Genomic DNA, 22,952 nt, shown 5'->3' on the forward strand with positions numbered 1-22,952 from the left:
TGTAAATGATAAAAAGCAGTGTCTTATTGGCTTATGTCCAATTCAACAATTTTATTTAACTCTAGGATCAATATTCCCTATAATACATTTGTATTTTTCTGATTTATAAAATAGTTTCCCCTGAAAGAAGATGGTTTTTCATCTTTGTTTTTATGAATATTAAGGAAATTTCTCACAATTAGCCATTAGAGATAGCCAGTAAATTTTAAAGTACAGGAAAATGTTCAAAACATACATACATATGTAATATAAATAGTTAAAAGGTCACTATATGTCAACACAAAATGGTTTTACTTTCATCTAACAATACTTGGGACAATACTGCTGTCTCAAACTACTAGACATTTCTATAAGAATGGCAAACTGATGCATATAAAACAAGAATTTTTTTATCAATATATTAGGTTTATTTATTTATTTATTTTTTCAATATATGAAGTTTATTGTCAAATTGGTTTCCATACAACACCCAGTGCTCATCCCAAAAGGTGCCCTCCTCAATACCTACCACCCATCCTCCACTCCCTCCCACCCCCCATCAACCCTCAGTTTGTTTTCAGTTTTTAAGAGTCTCTTATGCTTTGGCTCTCTTTCACTCTAACCTTTTTTTTTTCTTCCCCTCCCCCATGGGTTTCTGTTAAGTTTCTCAGGATCCACATAAGAGTGAAAACATATGGTATCTGTCTTTCTCTGTATGGCTTATTTCACTTAGCATCACACTCTCCAGTTCCATCCAAAAACAAGAATTTTTTAACACAAGACTATTTTTCTTACATTAAATATTGGTGGTATAAAATGGTAGTATCTATAAGATAAACCATTAGACTTGGAAATAACTATTTTGTAACTCTGAAATGAATTCAATGTGGGGAAAAATAGTTTTAAAAGGATGATTTAAAATGTGAAATGCTTCTCAAGATATGTAATTTACTGGTCTTTTGCAGGGTTTATGTGAAGTGATCTTTTACAGAACAGAAATGCAAAACTGCAGTAAGATAAAGTACCCTAAAGCAAAATCCCAAACTTGAAATATTAAAAAATTGGTACACTAGAAATAGTATGAAATACAGATGTCAAATTGTTCAGGCACTGTTTTTTGATCACTTGTTAGAGAAACATTATAATTAAAATGTTTTAGTACCATTTAAATACTGTTAATCAAAAATTCTGATTTTTGACAAGGATAGAATACCAGAGAATTTTGCTTTGAATTTTGAAAAGCTTTTCCCCCTAAAACAACTGTTTTGAATATGTATCAAAAAAGTGCAGTCTAAGGTGATTCATAAATAGTGAAAAATAAGCAATCATCATCCTTCATTTTGTTAGGTTTTCCTAATAAGGTTAAGTTCTCATTCAACATGCTCTCTTAGTCAAAAGCAATTTCTTTCGCAGAATGTACAAATAACTTCATTCCACATCTGTCATTTCTATTCCATCATTTTCTTTAACATATACTACAGAACCCAAGGTTTTCTCTGAAAAAGATCCTGTGCCAATCTCTTTACTTCTTGTAAAGTTTTCTTGGCTTGTGTTTTCTAATCTTATTTTCTTGATGTTTTGAAATAACTGAGTCACTGGTTCCAACTTGCTTTTCTCAGTCCCTTGCATTAAATGATCGTCCACTTTTGAATCCACACGCATAGAAGATACCCGAGTAGCAGATTTACTAAGGGAAAATCCCATTGGGAGAGCTGAATAATATAGTTGGCAGGTATCTCTTTAAGCAGTGGAAATGTTTCTTCAACTTGATTGCTTGGAAAGAAATGATAACAGGTGAATACAGTGGTAATTTCAACTAACCTCATGGCAGTGCTTGTTTTCATGAAACATCATGGTGGTGACTCCAAAAATATAAAGTAAAATTGCCTTGGGGTGCCTGGGTGGCTCAGTCGGTTGAGTGTCCAACTTCAGCTCAGGTCATGATATCATGGCTCCTGAGTTCAAGCCCCCCCTCCCCCCCCAGTCAGGCTGTATCCTGACAGCTCAGAGCCTGGAGCCTGCTTCAAATTCTGTGTGTCTCCCTCTCTCTTTGCCCCTCCCCGCTTGCTCGCGCGCGCGCGTGTGTGTGTGTGTGTGTGTGTGTGTGTGTGTGTGCGCGCGCACGCGCGCACTCGCTCTCAAAATAAATATTAAAAAAAAAATTTAAAGTACAATTGCCTTCCACTTCTCAATGTTTACATTTTCTTTGTAGGAGGATTTGCAGTTTTACAGGTTCTGTGAAAGTCTTTTTAAAAAGGAATTTATCAGATTTTGTGCTTTATCACCTTTCAGAAATAAGAGAGCTTCTCTACTTAGTCCTTTATATAATTTTTCCTATCAAAAATTGTTAATAAATTATTAATGGATTAAAGAAATAATTACTGAAGCCAAACACTCTGCTAGGTATTCTGCCAAAAATACAGATGCCCAAACAACTGTAAACATTTACCTATGAAGCAAACAGAATTAATGGGGGATGCCTGGATGGCCCAGTGGATTAAGTGTCTGGCTCTTGATCTCTTAGGTCATGATCTCACTGTTTGTGAGATCAAGCCCCACATCGGGCTCTGTAGCTGACAGCATGGAGATTGGGATTCTCTCTCTCCGCCCCTTCCCTGCTCATGCTCACACTGTCTCTTTGTCTCTCAAAATAAATAAACTTAAAAAGGAATTGAAGGGAGAAATAGTTCTATAATAATAGTTGAAGATTTCAATATTCCACTCTCAATAATGGATAGAACAACTAGATAGAAATAAGAAAATAGAGGACTTAGTAAAGAAATAGAGCACTTAAACAACAAACCAACTAGATTTTTTAATTTTAATTTTTTTTAATGTTCATTTTTGAGAGAGAGAGAGAGAGAGAGAGAGCACGCGCGCATGAGTGGGGGAGGGGCAGAGAGAGAGAGGGAGACACATAATCTGAAGCAGGCTCCAGGCTCTGAGCTGTTAGCACAGAGCCCAACATGGGGCTAGAATTCACAAGCTATGAGATCATGACCTGGGCTGAAGTCAGACACTCAACTGACTGAGTCACCGAAGTGCCATTAATTTTAATTTTTTTTTTAACGTTTATTTATTTTTGAGACAGAGAGAGACACAGCATGAATGGGGGAGGGGCAGAGAGAGAGGGAGACACAGAATCGGAAGCAAGCTCCAGGCTCTGAGCCATCAGCTCAGAGCCTGACGCAGGGCTCGAACGTGGACCGCGAGATCGTGACCTTAGCCGAAGTCGGACGCTCAACCGACTGAGCCACCCAGGCACCCCATTAATTTTTTATTTAAGTAGGCTTCATGTCCAGCATGGAGCCCAGTGGGACTTGAACTCATGACCCTGAGATCAAGACCTCAGCTGAGATCAAGAGTCAGACACTTAACCAACTGGGCCACTCAGGTGTCCCTAAACCAACTACATTTAACAAACATTTACAGAACACTCTACCTATCAACAGCATACACATTTTTCTCCAGTGCACTTGTGACATTTTCCGGGATAGACCACATGTTAGACCACAAATTGAGTCTTAACCGATTTTAAAAGGTCAATATCATATAAGGCATCTTCTCTGACCACAACAGAATGAAGTTGAAATCAATAACAGAAAACAGGAAAATTCATGAATTTGTGGAAATGAACACACTTTTTTTTTTTGAGAGCATGAGTAGGGAAAGGGCAGAGTAAGAGGGAGAGAGAGTAAGCAGGCTCCATACCCAGTGCGGTAGCTCAACCTCACTACTGTGAGATCATGACCTGAGCCGAAATCAAGAGTTGGATGCTTAACCTATTGAGCCACCCAGGCATCCTGAAATTAACAGACTCTTAAACAACCAATGGATCAATGAAATCACAATGGAAATTAGAAAACACTTAGAGATGAACTTAAATTTACAGCATATCAAAACTTACTGGATACAGCTAAATCGGTGCTACAGTGGAAATTTATAGCTATTAACACATTAAAAAAACAAGAAAGATCTCAAATCATCAACCTAATTTTATAACATAAAGAACTAGAAAAAGAAGAAAAACTAAACTTACAGACAGCAAAAAGAAGAAGATAATAAAGATAGAAATAAAATAATAAAATAAATAATAAAACAGAAAATAGAAAAACAACAGAAAAAGCAATGAAACCCAAAGTAGTTCTTTGAAAAGATAAACAAGATTGACACAATTTCTTAGATGGATTAAGAAGAAAAGATGACTCAAATTATTAAAATCAGAAATGACAGCAGGACATTACTACTGATTCTACTGAAATAAAAAGGAATATAAGAGAGTGCTCTATTTTATATGTCAACAAATTGGATATTCTAGCTGAAATGGACAAGTTCCTAAAAACAGAAAACCTACCAAGACTAAATCATGAAGAAACAACATCTGAATAGTCATCAAAATTCTCTTGACAAACAAAAGCCCTGGACCAGATGGCTTCACTGGTGAATCCTACCACACATAAAGAAGAACTAATACCAATCTTTGTCAAACTTTTCTAAAAATTGAAAAGGAGGGAACCCCTTATGTTACCATGAGGCCAGCATTACCCTGATATAAAAGCCAGGCCAAGACACTGTAAGAAAACAAGCAAACAAACAAAAACCCCACAACAACCTGTAGACCAATATTCCTAAGGAACATTTATACAAAAATTAGCAACAAAGTACTAGCAAACCAAATTCAGCAGGATATTAAAAGGATTACACATCCTGATCAAGTGGGTTTATTCCTGGAATGCAAGAAAGGTTCAATATATAAAAATTGATCAATGTAATATATCACATTACAGAATGAAGGAAAAGAACCACACAATCAACTCAATGAAGCAGAATAACATTTGACAAAATTGAACAAACTTTCATGATGAAACAAACTAGGAAAAGATGGAAAATACCTCAACAAAATAAAAGCCATATGTGAAAACCCACAGCAAACATCATAATCAGAGAAAGCTTTTCCTTAAGATCAGGAATAAGGCAAGAATGCCCACTTTCACCACTTCTATTCAACATAGTACTGGAAGTTCTAGCCAGAGCAAAAAGAAATAAAAGGCATACAAATTGGAAAGGAAGAAGTAAAATCATCTCTATTCACAGATAATATGATCTTATATGTAGAAAATTCTAAAGATGGCACACACACACACACACACACACACACATACACACACACAACTGTTGGAACAAATGAATTCAGCAAAGTGGCATGATACAGTCAACACACAAAAGTCAGCTGCATTTCTATATACTAACAATGAATAATCTGAAAAGGAAATTAAGAAAATATCCATTTACATTAGCATAAATGGAACAATAAGATACTTAGGAATTAACTTCACCAAGGTGAAAGACTTGTATGATGAAAAATACAAAACACTGCTGAAAGAAATTAAAGAAGACATAAATAAAACACATCCCATGTTCACAGATTAGAAGACCTAATATTATTAAGATGTTCATATTACTCAAAGTGATCTACACATCCAAAGCAATCCTTATCAACATCCCAGTGACATATTTTGCAGAAATAGAAAAATCCATCCAAAAATTCATATAGAATCTCGAATAACCAAAATAATCTTGAAAAAGAATAAAGCTGGAAGGCTTACATTTCTTGATTTCAAAACTTAATAGAAGGCTACAGTAATCAAAATAATGTGGTACTGGCCTAAAAACAGACGTACGGACCAATGTAACAGAGTCCAGAAATAAACCCTCACGTATATGGTCAAATGATTTTTTTTAAGTTTATTTATTTATTTTGAAAGAGAATGTGCATGCAAATGGGGGAGGGATGGGGTGGGCAGAGAGAATCCCAAGCAGGCTCTGCACTGGGGCTTGATCTCAGGAAGGGTGAAATCATGACCTGAGCCAAGATCAAGAGTTGGATTCTTAACCAACTGAGCCACCCAGGCGCCCCAGCTCAAGTGATTTTTGATAAGGGTGCTTAGATCATTTCGTGGAGAAAAGGACAGTTTTTTCAACCAAAGGTGCTGGGGAAACTGGATATCCACCCGCAAAAAAAAAAAAAAAAAAAAAAAAAAGGTGGAACCCTTACCTAACACCATATGCAAAAATTAACTCAGAATGTATCAAAGACCTAAATATAAGATCTAAAACTATAAAACACCTAGAAGAAAACATAAGGCAAAAGCTTTGCCATGGATTTGGAAGTAATTTCTTGATTATGATGCCAAAGGCATAGGCAACAAAAGAAAACAGACAACTTGGTCTTCATGAAAATTAAAAAAAAATTGTGTGTCAAAAGGCACTATCCAGAGTAAAAAGGCAACAGAAAAAACGGGAGAAAATATTTGTAAATCATATATCTGGTAAGTGACCGGTAGAATATACAGTGAACTCCTAAAATTCAACAACAAAAACCCAATTAAAAAATTGACAGAGGACTGAATTAGATATTTCCTCAAAGAAGATATATGAATGTCTAATAAGCACATGAAAAGATGTTCAGCATCACTAATAATTACAGAAATGCAAATCACAACAGTGAGACACTGCTTTGCACCCATTAGGATAGCTATTACAGAGAGAGAGAGAGAGAGAGAGAGAGAGAGAGAGAGAGAGAGAGAGAGAGAGAGAGAAAGAAAGAAAAAAAGAAAGAAAGAAAGAAAGAAAGAAAGAAAGAAAGAAAGAAAGAAAAGAAAGAAAGAAAAGAAAGAAAAGTAAGAAAGAAAGAAAAAGAAAACAAGTGTTGGCAAAGGTATGGAGAAATTGGAACCCTTATGTACTGTTGGTGGAAATGGAACAGCTGCTGTGGAAAATAATTTGGCAGTTCCCCCAAAAGCTAAAATTACCATATGATCCAGCAAACCAACTTCTGGGTATAGACCCAAAAGAATTGAAATCAGGGTCTCAAATAGTTGTACACCCATGTTCATAGTAGCCTTATTCGCAACAGCTAAAACATGGAAACAGTTCAAGTGTCCATTGATGGATAAGCAACATGTAATGCATATATGTACAATAGAATATTATTTAATATTATAAAGGAAGAAATCCTGTAATATGCTACATGATGGACATTATGCTCAGTGAAATAAATTGGTCACAAATCGGTCACAATCGTCCACTGTATGATTCTTCTTGTGTAGTACTTAGAATACTCAAAAGAATAGAATACTCACCATCTATCCATGGTGGTTGCCATAGGGGGTTATTGTTTAATGGGTATAGAATTTCAGTTTACAAGATGAAAATAATTCTGGAGAGGGATGGTGGTAATGGTTGCACAACATTATGAATGTATTTAATACACTGAACTGTACACACTAAATTGGTTAAGATGTTAAGTTATATGTATATCTTACCATAATATAAAAAAATGAAAAAAAAGAGTCCAATAAAGATACAGTACTTTTCAGTACAGATGCCCAATCTGTCAAGAGAGATGAACATGCAACATGAAGGAAGGGCCCAGAGAGGTTCTGAAAGGAGGGGAGTCTAGGTCAGGGTTGGGCTTTGAAAGATGGGCAGGAACTTGAAAGGCAGAATTGACCAGGTTGGAAGAAGGGACCAGCTTCCTGGCACAAGGAAGACAGTGAGGACTTCTGAAGTTTTGTCTAGTGCTTGTTAGAGAACAGTGATTGACCGACCAAAGTGCTTAAGCAGCAATGTGAGATCTGAAACAGACTCCAAGTTGTGAATGAGAGCACTTTGCCACTTTTTGGAATATTGTCCTTCTTTTCCTCCCTCCCTCCCTCCTCCCTCCCTCCTCCCTCCCTCTCCTCCTTCTCCCTCTTTCTTTCTTTCTTTCTCTTTCTTTCTTTCTTTCTTTCTTTCTTTCTTTCTTTCTTTCTTTCTTTCTTTCTTTCTTTCTTTCTTTCTTTCTTTCTCTCTCTCTCTCTCTCTCTCTCTCTCTCTCTCTCTCTCTCTCTTTCTTTCTTTCTTTCTTTCTTTCGAGAGGGAGATAGAGAATCCCAGGCAGGCTCTGTGCTTTCAGTGCAGAGCCCAATGCTGGGCTGGAACTCACCAACTACGAGATCACGACCTGAGCTGAAATCAAGAGTTGGATGCTTAACCGACTGGGCCAGGAATGTGTCCAGGCACCCCAACAATGTATTATTTCTTTAATATTTAGGCACTGTGGTATATGAGTTTAGAATTCCATCCCTATCAAGCTGTAATCATTTTATTGACAAAAGATCTCTAATGATATCATCTTGAAACCTTAATCCATATGTGTGATTGAATATCAGTATTTACAACAGAACAAAGTCCTGGGCCTGTTGCAGTATCCTAAACATACTAGTTACTCAAATACTGTTAATATGAAAATTAGGAAATGGCTTTCTAGGAATCAGAGATAATTTAGCTAAAGTTTGAAAAGATCTCTCTGATGATATTCTAAAATGTTAGGTCTCCCTGTTTCTTAGATCTGGAAACTGAAGTGAATATTTTTTCTCATCAAACACATATATAATACTATCTTCAAATTAGTAAAATTGAATTTATTCTATTCTTTGGTCTGTCCTCTTTGATTATTTAAAAAGGAAGTACTCTGGGCATAAGACACGAATAAATGCTTTTCTAAAGAAGACGCCCAGATGGCCAACAGGCACATGAAAAGATGCTCAACATTGCTCCTCATCAGGGAAATACAAATCAAAACCACACTCAGATACCACCTCACGCCAGTCAGAGTGGCTAAAATGAACAAATCAGGAGACTACAGACTCTGGAGAGATATGGAGAAACGGGAACCCTCTTGCATTGTTGGTGGGGATGCAAACTGGTGCAGCTGCTCTGGAAAACAGTGTGGAGGTTCCTCAAAAAATTAAAAATAGATCTACCCCTATGACCCAGCAAAAGCACTGCTAGGAATTTACCCAAGGGATACAGGAGTGCTGATGCATAGGGGCACTTACTCCAATGTTTGTAGCAGCACTTTCAACAATAGCCAAATTATGGAAAGAGCCTCAATGTCCATCAACTGATGAATGGATAAAGAAGATGTGGTTTATATATACAATGGAATACTACTTGGCAGTGAGAAAGAATGAAATCTGGCCATTTGCAGCAACATGGATTGAACTGGAAGGCATTATGCTGAATGAAATAAGTCAGGCAGAGAAAGACAGATACCATATGTTTTCACTCATATGTGGATCCTGAGAAACTCAACAGAAGACAAGGGGGGAGTAGAAGGGGGAGAAAAAAAAGTTACAGAGAGGGAAGGAGGCAAACCATAAGAGACTCTTAAATATTGAGAACAAACTGAGGGTTGATGGGGGTGGGGGAGAGGGGAAAGTGGGTGATGGGCATTGAGGAGGGCACCTGTTGGGATGAGCACTGGGTGTTGTATGGAAACCAATTTGACAATAAATTATATTTAATATAAAAAAATAAAAAAGAAGTACTCTTGTCAAAAATGTTTAACTTGAATCTAATCTTGAGGACACAATCAGATAAACCCAAACTGAGAGATATTATATAAAAAAAAATAGCCTCTAGTCAAAAATGTCAATGTTTGAAAGACACGGAAACTGACGAATTGTTCCAGATTAAAAGAGACTAAAGAAACATGATTTCCAAATGCAGTTAATGATCCTTTAGTTGTGGGGGAGGGAAATGTACTATAAAGGCCATTTCTTGGACCACTGGAAAATTTGAATATTGATGGTTTATTAGATAATAATATTATATTAACGTTAAATGCCCCAAATGTAGTACCTACTATGGTTATATAAGTGAATGTCCTTATTCTCAGGAGATACATGCTGAAATTGGGGTAAAGGATCTTTCCACAACTTGTTTTCAAATATTCCAGCAATAGATACAAAGAGAAAGTAAAATATGAAAAATGTTAACAACTGTTGAATCTAGGTGGAAAGGGTTAAAAAAATTGTTCACTGTATTATTCTTGTTAAATTTCTGTATGTTTAAAACTTTTTCAAACTACAAAGTTGAAAAAACTTAAGAAGAATATACAGTTGACCCTTGAACAACACAGGTTTGAACTGCATACGTCCACTTATGTGTGAATATTTTGTCTTTTCTTTTTTTTTTTAAATTAATGTTTATTTATTTTTGAGAGAGAGAGAGAGAGTGCGCAAGCAGGGAGGGGCAGAGAGAGAGGGGGAGACACAGAATCTGAAGCAGGCTCCAGGCTCCAAGCTGTCAGCACAGAGCCCAATGCGGAGCTTGAACTGCACAAGCCATGAGATCATGCCCTGAGCCGAAGTCAAACACTTAACCCACTGAGCCTCTCAGGCACCCCTGTTGAATATTTTTTCAATACATACAGTATGGTACTGTAAATGTACTTCCTCTTATGATCTTAACATTTTCTTTTCTCTAGTTTACTTCTCATAAGAATACAGTATATAATACATATATAAAATATGTGCTAATTATTTATATTATTGGTAAGGATTCCAGTCAACAGTAGGCCATTAATAGTTAAGTTTTTGGGGGATCAATAGATACATGTAGATTTTCAACCACATGGGCAGGGGAGGTTGGCACCCCTTAACCCTGCATTGTTCAAGAGTCAACTATAGTAACAAAACTCTGTGAAACATTATACTGCATATGAAATCAACAATGGTAAGATAATGGTAACATATAGATTCTCAACAAGCACATTAAATTTCAGTTTAATAGCAAAATTGAGGAAGAACCAAATGCAATAGGGTATATTTGGCCCTCTGAGTGTCACCTTCACTTGTCTGGAATCTTGAGGACATGAAGAAAGAACAAGTATATTTGGGACCTCTTTGGCCTGGCATTCAGATAGCATTCAGGAAAAATTTTTTTAATGGTTATTTATTTTGAGAGAGCAAGCATGAGCAGGGGAGAGACAGAGAGAGGGGGTCAGAGGATCTGAAGCAGGCTCCGTGCTGACAGCAGCAAGCGTGATGTGGGGCTCAAACCCGCAAACCATGAGATCATGACCTGAGCCTAAGTCAGACACTCAAGTAAGAAACTAAATAAATTTGACATATACACACCACAGAGAGACTTGCCTTACCAGACATTAAGATATGCTACAAAGTCAAAATAAAAAAATAGTCTAGTACAGGCGCAGGAACAAATAAAGGACCAATGAAACATGACAGAGTTCTAATTTGGACCTAGTTGTGTGTAGGAACTTCATACATGGTAAAGGTGGCACCATACAACAGACTAAGTTTAGACAGAACAGACTAAGTTTAGTAGTATAGTACTGTCAATACTGGCTCACTATGTAGATGCAAATAAAGTAGGATCCCTATCTTATATATAAAAGTGAACTCCAAATGCAGTAAAGACCTAAATGTGAATTGCAGAACTATAAACACAGTTTTTAAAATGTAGGACAATATTTGTTACCTTGGGTGGAGAAAGAGTTCTTGAATAAAAACTAACAAGCTTAAACAGGAAGAAAACGGATGGATCTGAATACTCATAATTAAGAACTTCAATAAAGAAACTATAAACAGTTAAAAAGATGAAAATTGGAAGATGTGCTGTACAAAGCGGACAAGGAATCTACAGCTAGAGTATAACTACAAATCAACAAGAAAATGGGAAACCCAATAGAAAAGTGGGCAAAGGATATAATGTGTAATTCACAGATTGGGGAATCCCAAATAGATAACAAGTACATAAAGAGATGTTTGAACTTACTAGGAGTCAGAACAATGCAAGTTTACCACCATCAGAATGACAGACTCTAGGAAGGTAGATAACACGGAGTATTAAGAATACAGGATGACGAGGGGCGCCTGGTTGGTTCAGTTGGCTGAGCATCTGACTTCAACTCAGGTCATGATCTCACAGTTTGTGAGTCTGAGCCCCGCATCAGGCTGTGCTGACAGCTCAGAGCCTGGAGCCTGCTTCGGATTCTGTGTCTCCCTCTCCCTCTGCCCCTCCCCTGCTCAATGTCTACCTCTCTCTCAAAAATAAATAAACATTAAAAAAAAAAAAAAGAATACAGGATGACAGGAAACCTTGTACATTGCTGGTAGAGTAATTTTTAGCTCCAATTTCATATTCTACATCCAAACCTTCAGTGAATCCTGTTTCTATTTTTACCCTTGCCCAACCCTTCCTATTGTGTATTCTTCAAACTGTATTTGGAATGAGCTTTTTTTTTTTTTTTTAAGTAGGCTCAATGCCCAATGTGCAGTTTGAACTCATGACCTTGGGATCAAAAATCCCATGATCTACCGACTGAGTCAGCTAGGCATCCCCTGGAATGAGCCTTTTTAATAAAGTGTTAAAAAATTTTTTTTTAATGTTTATTCATTTTAGAGAGACAGTGTGAGTGGGGGAGGGGCAGAGAGAGAGGGAGACACAGAATCCAAAGCAGGCTCCATGATCATGACCTGAGCTGAAGTTGGGACACTTAACCGACTGAGCCACCCAGCACACCCCTGGAATGAGCCTTTAAAAAAAGTTTTTTTTAATGTTTATTTTTGAGAGAGAGAGAGAGAGCATGCATGAGTGCATATGCATGAGTGCATATGCATGAGTGCATATGCATGAGTGCATATGAGTGCATTGCATGAGTGGGGGGAGGGGCAGAGAGGGAGGGAGACACAGAATCTGAAGCAGGCTCCAAGCTGTCAGCATAGGGTCTAACGTGGGGCTTGAACTCATGAACTGCAAGATCATGGCCCAAAGTCAGACACTCAACCAACTGAGCCACCCAGGTGCCCCTGGAATGAGTCTTTTAAAACATAAGCCAGATCTCATCAATACTCTGCTCACCACTCTGCTCTAGGTACATTCCATGTCAGAGTAAAAGCCAAATTCTCTACATTTTGAGTCTCCAGCTGTGGTAAGGAGAATAATGGCCCTTAAAGATATTCACATCCTAATTCCCAGAACCTGTGAATGTCACATGGCAAGGGGAAATTAAGGTTGCAGATGGAATTAAGGTTCCCAGCCAAATGACCTTGAGGTAGGGAGTTTATCCTGAACTCACTGGTCATTACCACTGTAACCACAAGGGTCTTCACAAGTGAAAGAGGGGAGGAATGTCACTATTAGAATGATGCAATGTGGGAAGGACCTGACTGGCCATTGCTGGCTTTGAAGCTAGAAGGAGACCACAAGCCAAACAAAGTGGGCAGCCTGTGGAGGCTGGATTCTTAGATTCTCCCCAAGAACCCCCAACAGGAATACAGCTCTGCTGACACCTTGATTTTAGTCTAGTGAGATCCATTTTGGACTCCTGACCTCCAGAGCTGTAAGATAATAAATTTGTGTTGCTTACATAACCACTAAGTTTGTGGTAAATTGTTACAGCAGCAATTGGAGACTAATACAACCAGCTAACATTCTCAAATTCCTCTCTCCCTCTGCCCCATGATCTTATTGCTATTCCTCAAGAATATGCTATGCCAAACCCTCTTCTGCTTTAAGTTTCATGCATTTACAGTTACCTCAGCCTGAAGCAATTATTGTGCAAAGCACTTCTGTTGGGGATGATTACTAACATGGGGTCTGAGGCTATCAATAGCTAGCTGACTTTGAGCCCTGAGGGAGTTAACAGGGACCAGATTTATCTTCATGTCTTCAACATCTAAAAAAAAAAAAAGACAACACATGAAACAGTGGTTTTTAAATAACAGACAATAGGCAGTGCATCCCTAAGAGATCCCTAAGAGAAAGGAAATAAATGCTCACTGCCTGGAAATTTCAGGCTTCAGCACAAAGAGGGGGAACCCAAACTGTGTCTGGTTATTTCAGTGAGTTGAGGAGATAGGAATTCAGAGTCTGCAGAGACCAGGGTCACTAGAATTTGTGGAGAGAGGAGAGAGGTACAGTGAGAGAAAGAGCTCCAGAGATCTGCAGAGAATTCCCCACAATTCTTTGGCTGAGTACTGATCAGGAAACACATGTGCAAGAAAACTACTGAAGCCTGGGAAAGAACCACCAAAAAGTAGAAGGCCAAAAAGTCCATAGATCTTACACAGGGCCAAAAATGCAGTTTCCACCAGCCTGAGTATAAAGAACTCCTAACACAGGGGACATTATACAGAGTCCTCAGAAAGGTATTGGCTTAGCAATGGGGCCAAATTAGCCCTGAGAGTATTTTGGACCTAACAAAGCTTAAAAGCAAGCCTCTAAAGCAGTGCTGTCTGACAGAACTTTCCTCAATGATTGAAATATTCTATATCTATTGTCCATTATACTAGCCACTAGCCACATGTGGCTTTTGGAGTTTGAAATGTACATAGTACAAATGAGGAACTGAATTTTAAGTTCTACCTAATTTTATTAATATAAATCCAAAATGCCACATGTAGCTAGCTAATGGTTACTGGTTTTTTTTTTATGTTTATTTATTTTTAATTAAAAAAAAATTTTTTTTTAACGTTTATTTATTTTTGAGACAGAGAGAGACAGAACATGAACAGGGGAGGGGCAGAGAGAGAGGGAGACGCAGAATCTGAAACAGGCTCCAGGCTCTGAGTGGTCAGCACAGAGCCCGATGCGGGGCTCGAACTCACCGACCGTGAGATCATGACCTGAGCCGAAGTCAGACGCTTAACCGACCAAGCCACCAAGGCGCCCCAGTGTTTATTTATTTTTGAGAGAGAGAGAGCATGGACTGGGGAGGGGCAGACACACACACACACACACACACACACACACACACACACACACACACACTCTCAAGCAGGCTCCAGGCTCTGAGCTGTCAGCACAGAGCCCGACATGGGGTTTGAACTCACGAACTGTGAGATCATGAGCTGAGTTGAAGTTGGATGCTCAACGAACTGAGCCACCCAGGTGCCCCTAATGGTTACTGGTTTGTTTTTTTTTTAAATTTTTTTCAATGTTTATTTATTTTTGAGACAGAGAGAGACAGAGCATGAACGGGGGAGGGTCAGAGAGAGAGGGAGATACAGAAACCGAAATAGGCTCCAGGCTCCGACCTATCAGCACAGAGCCCGACATGGGGCTTGAACTCACAGACCGTGAGATCATGACCTGAGCTGAAGTCGGACGCTCAACCAACTGAGGCACCCAGGTGCCCCAATGGTTACTGTTTTTAACAGTGCAGCTCTAAAGAGTCAAACTGTTTCCAAGTAACATTACTGCATTTCAGAACGCAGCCTAAATATATTTAAAGAAAAACAAAACCAAAAACCTCCAGCACCCAACAATGTAAAATCTGCAATGTCTGTTAGCCAAAAAAATTAACCAGGCATGAAAACAAGCAGAAAAATATGACCCATAAACAGGAGGAAAAAAAATCAGTTAATAAAAACAAACCCAGAAATGACACAGGTGATGGAATTAGTTCTCAAGGACTTTAAAAGCCATTTTAAATATATTCCATATTTTCAAGAAGGTAAAGCAAATCATAAGCACGATGAGGTTAGAAATGGAAGATATTAAAAAAGAATTAAAATTCCAGGGATGAAAAATATAATTCTGACATAAAAAATATGGTGGATGGGATTAACACTGCCCAAGGAAAGTGACCTTGAAGATATATCACAAGATGTATCGAAATGAACACAGCATCAGTTAGTTGTGGGACAACATCAAGAACCCAAACATATGTTTAATCGGAGTCCCCCATTTTTTTAGGGTACCAAGGAGGTACAGAAAAAAAGGCAAAACAGATTTTTTTGTAGTGAAGCTGTGAAATGATGGAGAAGCTAAGGGAACAGAAAACCCAGACCTTAGAATTACCCAGGAGTACCTGTCACAAGTGAGAGAGCATATGTACTATATAAAAGGATTAGTTGGGGCAGAATGGAGCACTTACCACTCTTTGGATTTCCATAGAGGAGAGAAAATGTTCACTTTCTTGGATTGGGGGACGAAGTCAACAGTCCTTGATAGGAAAAGAAAGGAAAATCTTCATGCTCTGGTTTGGCCTTAAAATGTCCTTTTCCTTACATTCTTCCCAAAGAATCTTCAGAAACATCTAGGTGGTGTACACAAATGCTTAAGGTTTTCTTATTTTTTCCCTAAGGGAAGTACTTTCCTAACTTCCGTATTAATAAGCCCCTCATTCCTCCCAAGTCTTCAACTCAGACTTTCGAGGTTCATACATTTTCCCCTCTTTTCAATAATGCTAGATAATGAGAACATTTTATTCACCATAATCTTAGTATCTGAAAAGGAAATGAGATTATACATTGTTCTCACTAAAATAACTTTTTAGGATGGTCTTTGAGAGTTCATGCTTTGTTTTTTAAAATTTTTTTATTAAAAAAAATTTTTTTAAGTAAGCTCTATGCCCAATGTGGAGCTTGAACTCATGACTCCTAAAGGAAGAGTCCCATGCTGTACCTACTGAGCTAGCCAGGTGCCCCAGTTCATGCTTCTTTGTAAATTATTTTTATCAGTTAGGTAATATTACACTTTAATACCTCTCGGGACCTCTGACTTTGTCTAAAATAACAAGGATTCTCAACTTAATTTTTTAGTGTCTAGCTATACTTACAAAGTATATGCTAGCTGAAAATAAATGCTACAAAATATGAGAAGATGTAATGGCACAAACAGGTGAAGAAATCAGAACAGAAATGGGGAAAACATGTCACATACTTAAACGTACTTCTACGAAGTAATTTGTTCTAACATAAAATGTGTTTATGGATGCCAATAATATATGGGTGGGGGGAATGAGTACTCACCTGGCAAAAACAGGAATTGTCTCTTCAAATGTGAAATTACTTTTGAAATACACAGGCGAAAACTTGATCATCAGAGAACAGCCCTAAAAACCTAGTTACCTATTTAATCTGTAGGAAAAGGCAGGGAGATACAGCCATTAGAGTTCTGAAGTTTTTTGGGTTAAGACAAGTTATTTAATATTAAGAAATGTTAAAAAGATAGTATTTTTTTTCAAGCTGGGCTCCAAAACTTTGGCAGAGTAATGCAACCCTTATTCTTTTTCACTAAAAAGCCCTTTTTCCACTTTTAGGTAACGTGGTTAATTTTAACATAGTTGGATGGCCAAAAATATTACACCTGGTTAAGTTACAGTGTTCCAAGACTCAAGGCCCCTACTTGGGAGAACACAAATTTAAATGGTTTTACACAGGAAAATAATCGACACAACATTAAATATCAAGTGAGGTAGTATACCCTTTACTTTTTTGGTTAACGATCTGGTGGTTTTTCTGGAAAGGGGTTTTAGAGAACTGACATGTGGGGAAGGAATACCGGTCAGGAATCAGCGCCTGCCACTTCCCAATTCAACCATGACTGAATTGTGCAGGGCTGACCGGGTCGTGGGTCCGCTGGCTCCCCAGGCTGCAGGCTGCCGGTGCTCACCCGAGCAGAACTGCTCTCTCCCGAGAGGCTGCAGCAGCAGAACCCCACCGGAGAGACTCCCCGAAAACCGGCCCCTGGCTGCGGCAGGAGAGCTAACCAACCTCCCAGCCCTCAAAAGCAGCTCTGGGGAGTAACACGTTCCGAGTAACTCACTGAACGTGTGTCCAGAACGGTGTAAGATCCCTAAGAAAAATGGCACAAAGCTGCAGCAGCAAAGCAGCACGTATCCTAGAGCTGAGGGAAGAAGGCTGGAGGATACACAGCCCTGCGCATGCGCGTTCCATCCAGGTGCGACACCGCAGGCAGAGAGTAAGAATTAAGTGGTGGAAAAGGGGGCTGCGGCTGGTTACTAGGAGACGGGACGCTCGGGTGGTACGACTAGGCTCTGCGTGGCCGTACGCCTGCGCGGCGCGGATGGACAAGGAAGAGGCCTCTGCTACGCGGCCTGAAAGGCGGACAGGTGGACGTACGCGTCGCTACGTGCGTGGGTGCGCACGCACGGCTTGTAGTCCCCGCGAAAGGGAGGGTCGAGCCAGGTACGCGTGCGCACGGGAAATAGGGGCACGCGGAAAGGAAGCCGAGCGAAGGCGCCGGGGAGGTGGAGGACGAGCCCCCCTCAGGTACAGAGCGTGAGGGCGGGGCCGACGGCGGCTCCGACCGTCGCTAACCGCCTCCGCCTCCTTCCCTCAGGGTCCCGCCTTCCTCTGCCCCCCACCGGGGCGGGGCCACGTCGATTTAGGTGTGGGAGGGGAGGGGAAAGGGGCGGAGGATGGAGACGGGGAGGGACCTGGATCTCTGGGGCAGGCAAAGGCCCGCCAGTCGTCAGCATGAGCTCCAGCGAGGAAGCTGGGCCGAGAAGCCCAGGGAGGGACTCGGAGCTCCAGGTGGGAGCAGCAGGGATGCGCCGGGTCGGGATAAAGCAGCTCCTGGGCCGAAAGGCCCTGCAACAGGTCGGATGTGACGGGAATTAGGGGCTATGGGTGATCTCCGAGGTGGGTATTCACTGCTTGACCCGCTGTGAGGGACAGTGGAGAGCAGAGTCGCGGTCCAAGGAAGTCCTCCAGGAGCAAACTTTTCCCCTGTTGTCGTTTCTTGGGCTCTTAGCGTTGAGCCGAGTTCCTATGGTGACCGCTTCGCTTCCTGCCACAGCTCTCCACTTGGTAGTTGTGAGGACTGTTCTGTTTAGAAACGCTTGGAGTGGAGCTGAGGAATTTGAAAGTCAGAGATTCGGGAGTTCAACCTGCTCTTCCTGACTCCCGGTGTCTCATTTTTAAGCCTCCTTATAGATTGTGGGAGGTGAAGGGCCGAGATTACGTAGGTATTTGCATGGAAATCTCCAATAATTTCACTGGAAATTCTACGCAGGAAAGTCAGAGTGAATTGGGTTTTGTTTGAAAAAATATTTGAGACAAGCTGAGTAACTGTGGCATCTGTGGATCTGATACCTAAATACGTATAGGAATATGGTTTTTTTTCTTTAAATAAAGTCAAGCATCATGGCTTTAAGAAAGATTTGTATAGTGACAGAGTCCCAGTGTTTTCCTTCTTCCACTCCAGACCCTTATATCGCAAAATATTCGTTGTTTTAAAATTTCTCTTCTGGTTTTGTGCATTTGAAGAACACTTTTTTGTTTGTTTGTTTTGTTTTTTAAACATGGAAGGAGATGAGTAGAAAAATAGTTTATAACTAGAAGAAAATAGGTTAGTTATAAACATAAGTGGAAAGTGTCACATTATTCAAATCTGCTTCCAGGATAAAACTGGTTGTTTGTAGTTTAATTGCTCAATGAACTTAAACCATTCAATTTTAATTAGTGAGAAATAACTAGGAACATATGTTAATGGAATATTTATTGTAAACAATAAACTTTGGCATTATTTAATGGCAGCTTCCAAAATATATCTTATTTTGTTTACTGTCTGAAAAAAAAAATCACTGCTTATTGTCCAGCATATAATCAGATGTAGAGATTCTGTTGGCTCCTTTGCTGTATTCTTTTCAGTTGCTTAGATCAGTTTTAGGGTAATTTGCTTTTAGAGTATTCCATATACAGAGGCAATTAGAGAAGTATTATCCATTCTCTTTTCCATCACATGTCCCCTTTTCTCCCCAGATGTAGCCACTATCCTGACTTGTATGATAATCTCTTTCTTGTGTTTCCTTATAGTTTCTCCATCTTTGTGTATGAACAGACATTCTAGTTTGGCTTGTTTTTGAATTTTATATAAATGGAATTGTAGTAAGTATTCCTTTGTAGTTTGCTTCTTTAGTCAATGTTATGTTTTTTAGATTTATCCATGTTGCTTATAGTTTGTTGTTCAGTGCTCCATTTTAAGACTATACCACAGTTTATTTACTCTGGTATTAGGGTTTTTATAGTTTTTGGTAACTATGAGCAACACTGCTGTGGACTTTTCCTATACATGTCCCTCATGATAATCTTTTAAAGTGAGCTGATTAGTAAGGTAGTTTTGTCTTAATGAATGTGATTAACATCAGTCTGTTATTAATATTTTTTAGTTCAGAAAAGCCTCTTAAAAACAACTCTTTAACTTCTTATGTTTCTTAGAGGTCTTGATAAATGATACTTCTAAGGCCATTGTTTTATGCTCCTTTAAAAAGACAAGTTATGGGGCGCCTGGGTGGCTCAGTCGGTTGAGCGACCGACTTCAGCTCAGGTCACGATCTCGCGGTCCGCGAGTTCGAGCCCCGCGTCGGGCTCTGGGCTGATGGCTCAGAGCCTGGAGCCTGCTTCCGATTCTGTGTCTCCCTCTCTCTCTGCCCCTCCCCCGTCCATGCTGTGTCTCTCTCTCTGTCTCAAAAATAAATAAACGTTAAAAAAAAATTAAAAAAAAAATAAAAAGACAAGTTATTTCTTTATAGTCTGGATAGAAGAAAAGTCAGCTTGGGTTTGGATGCAATGACTAGCGAGATTATTTCTTTTTCCTAAGAAAGGTTAAACATTGTGGCTTTACTGTTTTGTTTGAAGTGAATTCCCAAAACATTTATTCATTCATTTTTATAATCAAAATCTATCTCAAAATTATTCATAAAACTGTGGTTTTCTTCATCCTTCTGTTAGTGAGGCTATTCCTTCCTACTTCAAAATGTTAATGTAAACTTTTGGAGACAACTTTATAAAAAGAAAACAAGTTGAACTTTTGTGGAAACAGATTTCAGAATCCCATATAAAGTACTCCAGTATTTTTAATTTTTCTACCAAAATATTGCGTAGATTTGTTGAGCTTGTAGTCTATGCATGATCTTTTGCTCAAGACTGATGATATTTTTTGGCACATGATCTTACCTCCTATTTCATGAAAAATGAAAATTCTTCCAGGCAGGACCTTTTGCACATTTCTATCCGTTCTTACCTAAATCTTCACCTGACCTTGCTTTTCTCTTTCTTGTCTCAAATGACAGTGCACAGACCATTTCTCTGGGTTTGCTTTTTTTTTAATTTTAATGTTTATTCTTTGAAAGAGAGAGCTTGAGAGGGGGAGAGGCAGAGAGAGAGAGGGAGACACAGAATCTGAAGCAGGCTCCAGGCTCTGAGATGTCAGCACAGAGCCCAACACGTGGCTTGAACCCACAAACCATGAGATCGTGACCTGAGCTGAACTCAGATGGTCAACTGACTGAGCCACCCAGGTGTCCCTCTTTGGATTTACTTTTATTGGGTCAGTGGTCTTCCTTCATTAGTTAACATTAACCATGTTTTAGGTATCTTCACTGTGTTTATGCCTTAGGACTTCTTAAGCTAGAGTGTAAAAGCTTTAGGGAGTTCTTGAACCCCCTGAAGTTGCTTGTAAAATTTTGTATGCGTTTTTATTTTCCTGAGGAGAGGACTCAGGGCTTTTGTTTAATTCTGAAGGGAGTCCTTGATACAAGGAGAATTAAGAAACAAATTCTTCTCTTTTGTAACAACCCTTCAACAACTGTGGTCTTCTAACTTTTGCTCATAGTTTTGGGGGAACATGAAAAATATATTCTAAGTCTTTTTGGGGGAAGTTGAAGTCAAAAATACTTTTTTGTACTCTTTTTCTCTATATTCCCTTGGCATACATTATATTCCACTGATATGGTGTTAATACTGACTATAATTTCTGATTTATTTTTTCTGGACTTCCCTAGATCCATCTAAAAATTGTAGGTTTTTGTTTTCCATCTTCCTATCCCCAGAATCTAATGTTGGTTCGTTCTTATTCTAGCTATTTATAAATTTGTTTTGTAAGTGAATAAATGTGGTTGTTAAAATCTTAAAATATAAATAGAAATGGTGACAGTAGGGTTAGAAAAAAATGTATTTGAGAGAGGTTTTAGTGAAAAGACTAGTAGGACTTGATGGCCGATAATATATATATAGCACTTCTTTTTGCCAGGCAGTGTTCTAAAATGCTTTATTGAACTCATTTAGTCTTCACACCTCTATCACGCAAGTATTATTATCATTCCTGTTTCAGAGATGGGGAAGCCATGGCCAGAGATCTAACTTGCTCATAGGCAGCTAAGAAACAGCACAACTAGCATAATGAACATAAGCAGTCTGATGCTGAAGAACAAGCTCCTAACCACTATGCTGTGATGCTTCCTCATTGAGAATGGTTGTGATTTTAGCTTGAGTGTTTATCGTAACAATTTGCTGCTTCCAAAGTACTTTCACTTGTATTCTTTAAGATCTGTACAGGAACACAAGTTCCATTTAGATAGAGATTATGGGAGTGTGGAGGATATTCAGTGGTCTGAGGTGGGGAAACTGGCAGGCCAGGCATGGGCATTTCAGATACACTGATTTCTCTCCCTTTTCACTGCTTCCAAAGATAGTGCAGAGAATGTAGCAACTCTAATATGATTGCCCACAATTGTCAGGTAGACTTTTGGCCTCTTGCTACTTTTAATTTCTAGTCTAACCTGATAGGTAATTTTATAGAATCCCTACCTGACTATTCAGTTTACCAAAGAGAAGAAAGAAAGTTCAATTTTATCTGCTTTTGTACACTGCTTCCTTATCAACCTATACAAATTTTTATTGGCACTTTCCTATTATGCAAAGAATTCTGTGCAGGTTGGTAGGACTACAGAGAACTCTAGGACACTGCTTGTTTGTAAGATTCTAATAATTGTGTGAGGAAGACATATCCAGAAAAATAAATAGCTACACAGATTATTGTATAACCAATACATACAGAAGTCTCAATAAAGAAGTAATCACTGTGGTGCCTGAGTGGCTAGTCGGTTAAGCGTCTGACTTTGCCTCAGGTCATGATCTCATGGTTCATGGGTTCGAGCCCTGCCTTGGGTTCTGTGCTGACAGCTTGGAGCCTGCAGCTTGCTTCAGATTCTGTGTCTTCCTTTCTCTCTCTCTGCCCCTCCCCAACTCACGTTCTGTCTTTCTCTTAAAAATAAGTAAACATTAAAAAAAAAAAAAAAAGTAATCACTATCTGATGGAGAATACTGAGAACACCTACTAGAAAATATGGAATTCAAGCTGTGCCTCAGAAGTGTCTTTCGTTAAATGGAGAAAAGATAGTATGTTTCTATAATGATAATATGAACCTATGTGTAAAGAATGTAGAATAGTTTGTTTTTCATAAAGGGATTCTTGGAGGTATCAATTAGGAGATAAGTTTGGAGAAGTGGGAGGCAACCACATTATGAAGAACTGTGAACGCGTGGCAGGTTTCCACTTCATTTGAAGAGATCCTTGCTATTCAAAGTGTA

General features: G+C 39.0%; 2 protein-coding genes across 13 annotated transcripts in view; one reads left to right on the forward strand and one right to left on the reverse strand.

Moving 5' to 3' along the window:
• Positions 1 to 615: 615 nt before the first annotated feature.
• CA3H2orf15 (chromosome A3 C2orf15 homolog) lies at positions 616 to 16,659 on the reverse strand. Of its 4 annotated transcripts, XM_045054092.1 has the most exons (4): positions 16,587 to 16,659; positions 15,710 to 15,778; positions 13,368 to 13,507; positions 616 to 1,752 (listed from the first exon to the last, which is right to left on the reverse strand). In XM_045054092.1, the coding sequence occupies exon 4, from the start codon at positions 1,681 to 1,683 to the stop codon at positions 1,408 to 1,410; it is 276 nt and encodes a 91-aa protein (XP_044910027.1). In that variant the 5' UTR covers positions 1,684 to 1,752; positions 13,368 to 13,507; positions 15,710 to 15,778; positions 16,587 to 16,659; the 3' UTR covers positions 616 to 1,407. The 4 variants fall into 4 exon arrangements, with proteins under 4 accessions (XP_044910027.1, XP_019682625.2, XP_044910028.1 ...); XM_019827066.3 differs by lacking the exon at positions 13,368 to 13,507 and having other exon boundaries at positions 16,587 to 16,655; XM_045054093.1 differs by lacking the exon at positions 16,587 to 16,659 and having other exon boundaries at positions 15,710 to 15,849.
• A 969-nt stretch (positions 16,660 to 17,628) lies between these two features.
• Positions 17,629 to 22,952, forward strand: part of TSGA10 (testis specific 10) — a 161,977-nt gene continuing 156,653 nt past the window's right edge. For 3 of the 9 annotated variants that reach the window (XM_045054087.1, XM_045054090.1, XM_045054088.1), the window contains exon 1: positions 17,730 to 17,849. Coding sequence is in view for 1 of the 9 variants with exons in the window: in XM_045054086.1 (XP_044910021.1) it covers positions 18,057 to 18,113 (57 nt within the window). In the remaining 8 variants the exon portion in view is untranslated. Of the gene's footprint in view, positions 17,850 to 17,988; positions 18,114 to 18,154; positions 18,180 to 22,952 lie in introns of those variants that run through there. The other 6 variants (XM_045054085.1, XM_045054084.1, XM_045054083.1 and 3 more) reach the window with 4 other exon arrangements.

Source organism: Felis catus, chromosome A3 (assembly GCF_018350175.1).
Source record: "Felis catus isolate Fca126 chromosome A3, F.catus_Fca126_mat1.0, whole genome shotgun sequence".
Lineage (NCBI taxonomy): Eukaryota > Metazoa > Chordata > Mammalia > Carnivora > Felidae > Felis > Felis catus.

Bases quoted from the DNA above. Each gene is read 5' to 3' on its own strand.
- CA3H2orf15 (XM_045054092.1), bottom strand. From the start codon at position 1,683: ATGGGATTTTCCCTTAGTAAATCTGCTACTCGGGTATCTTCTATGCGT.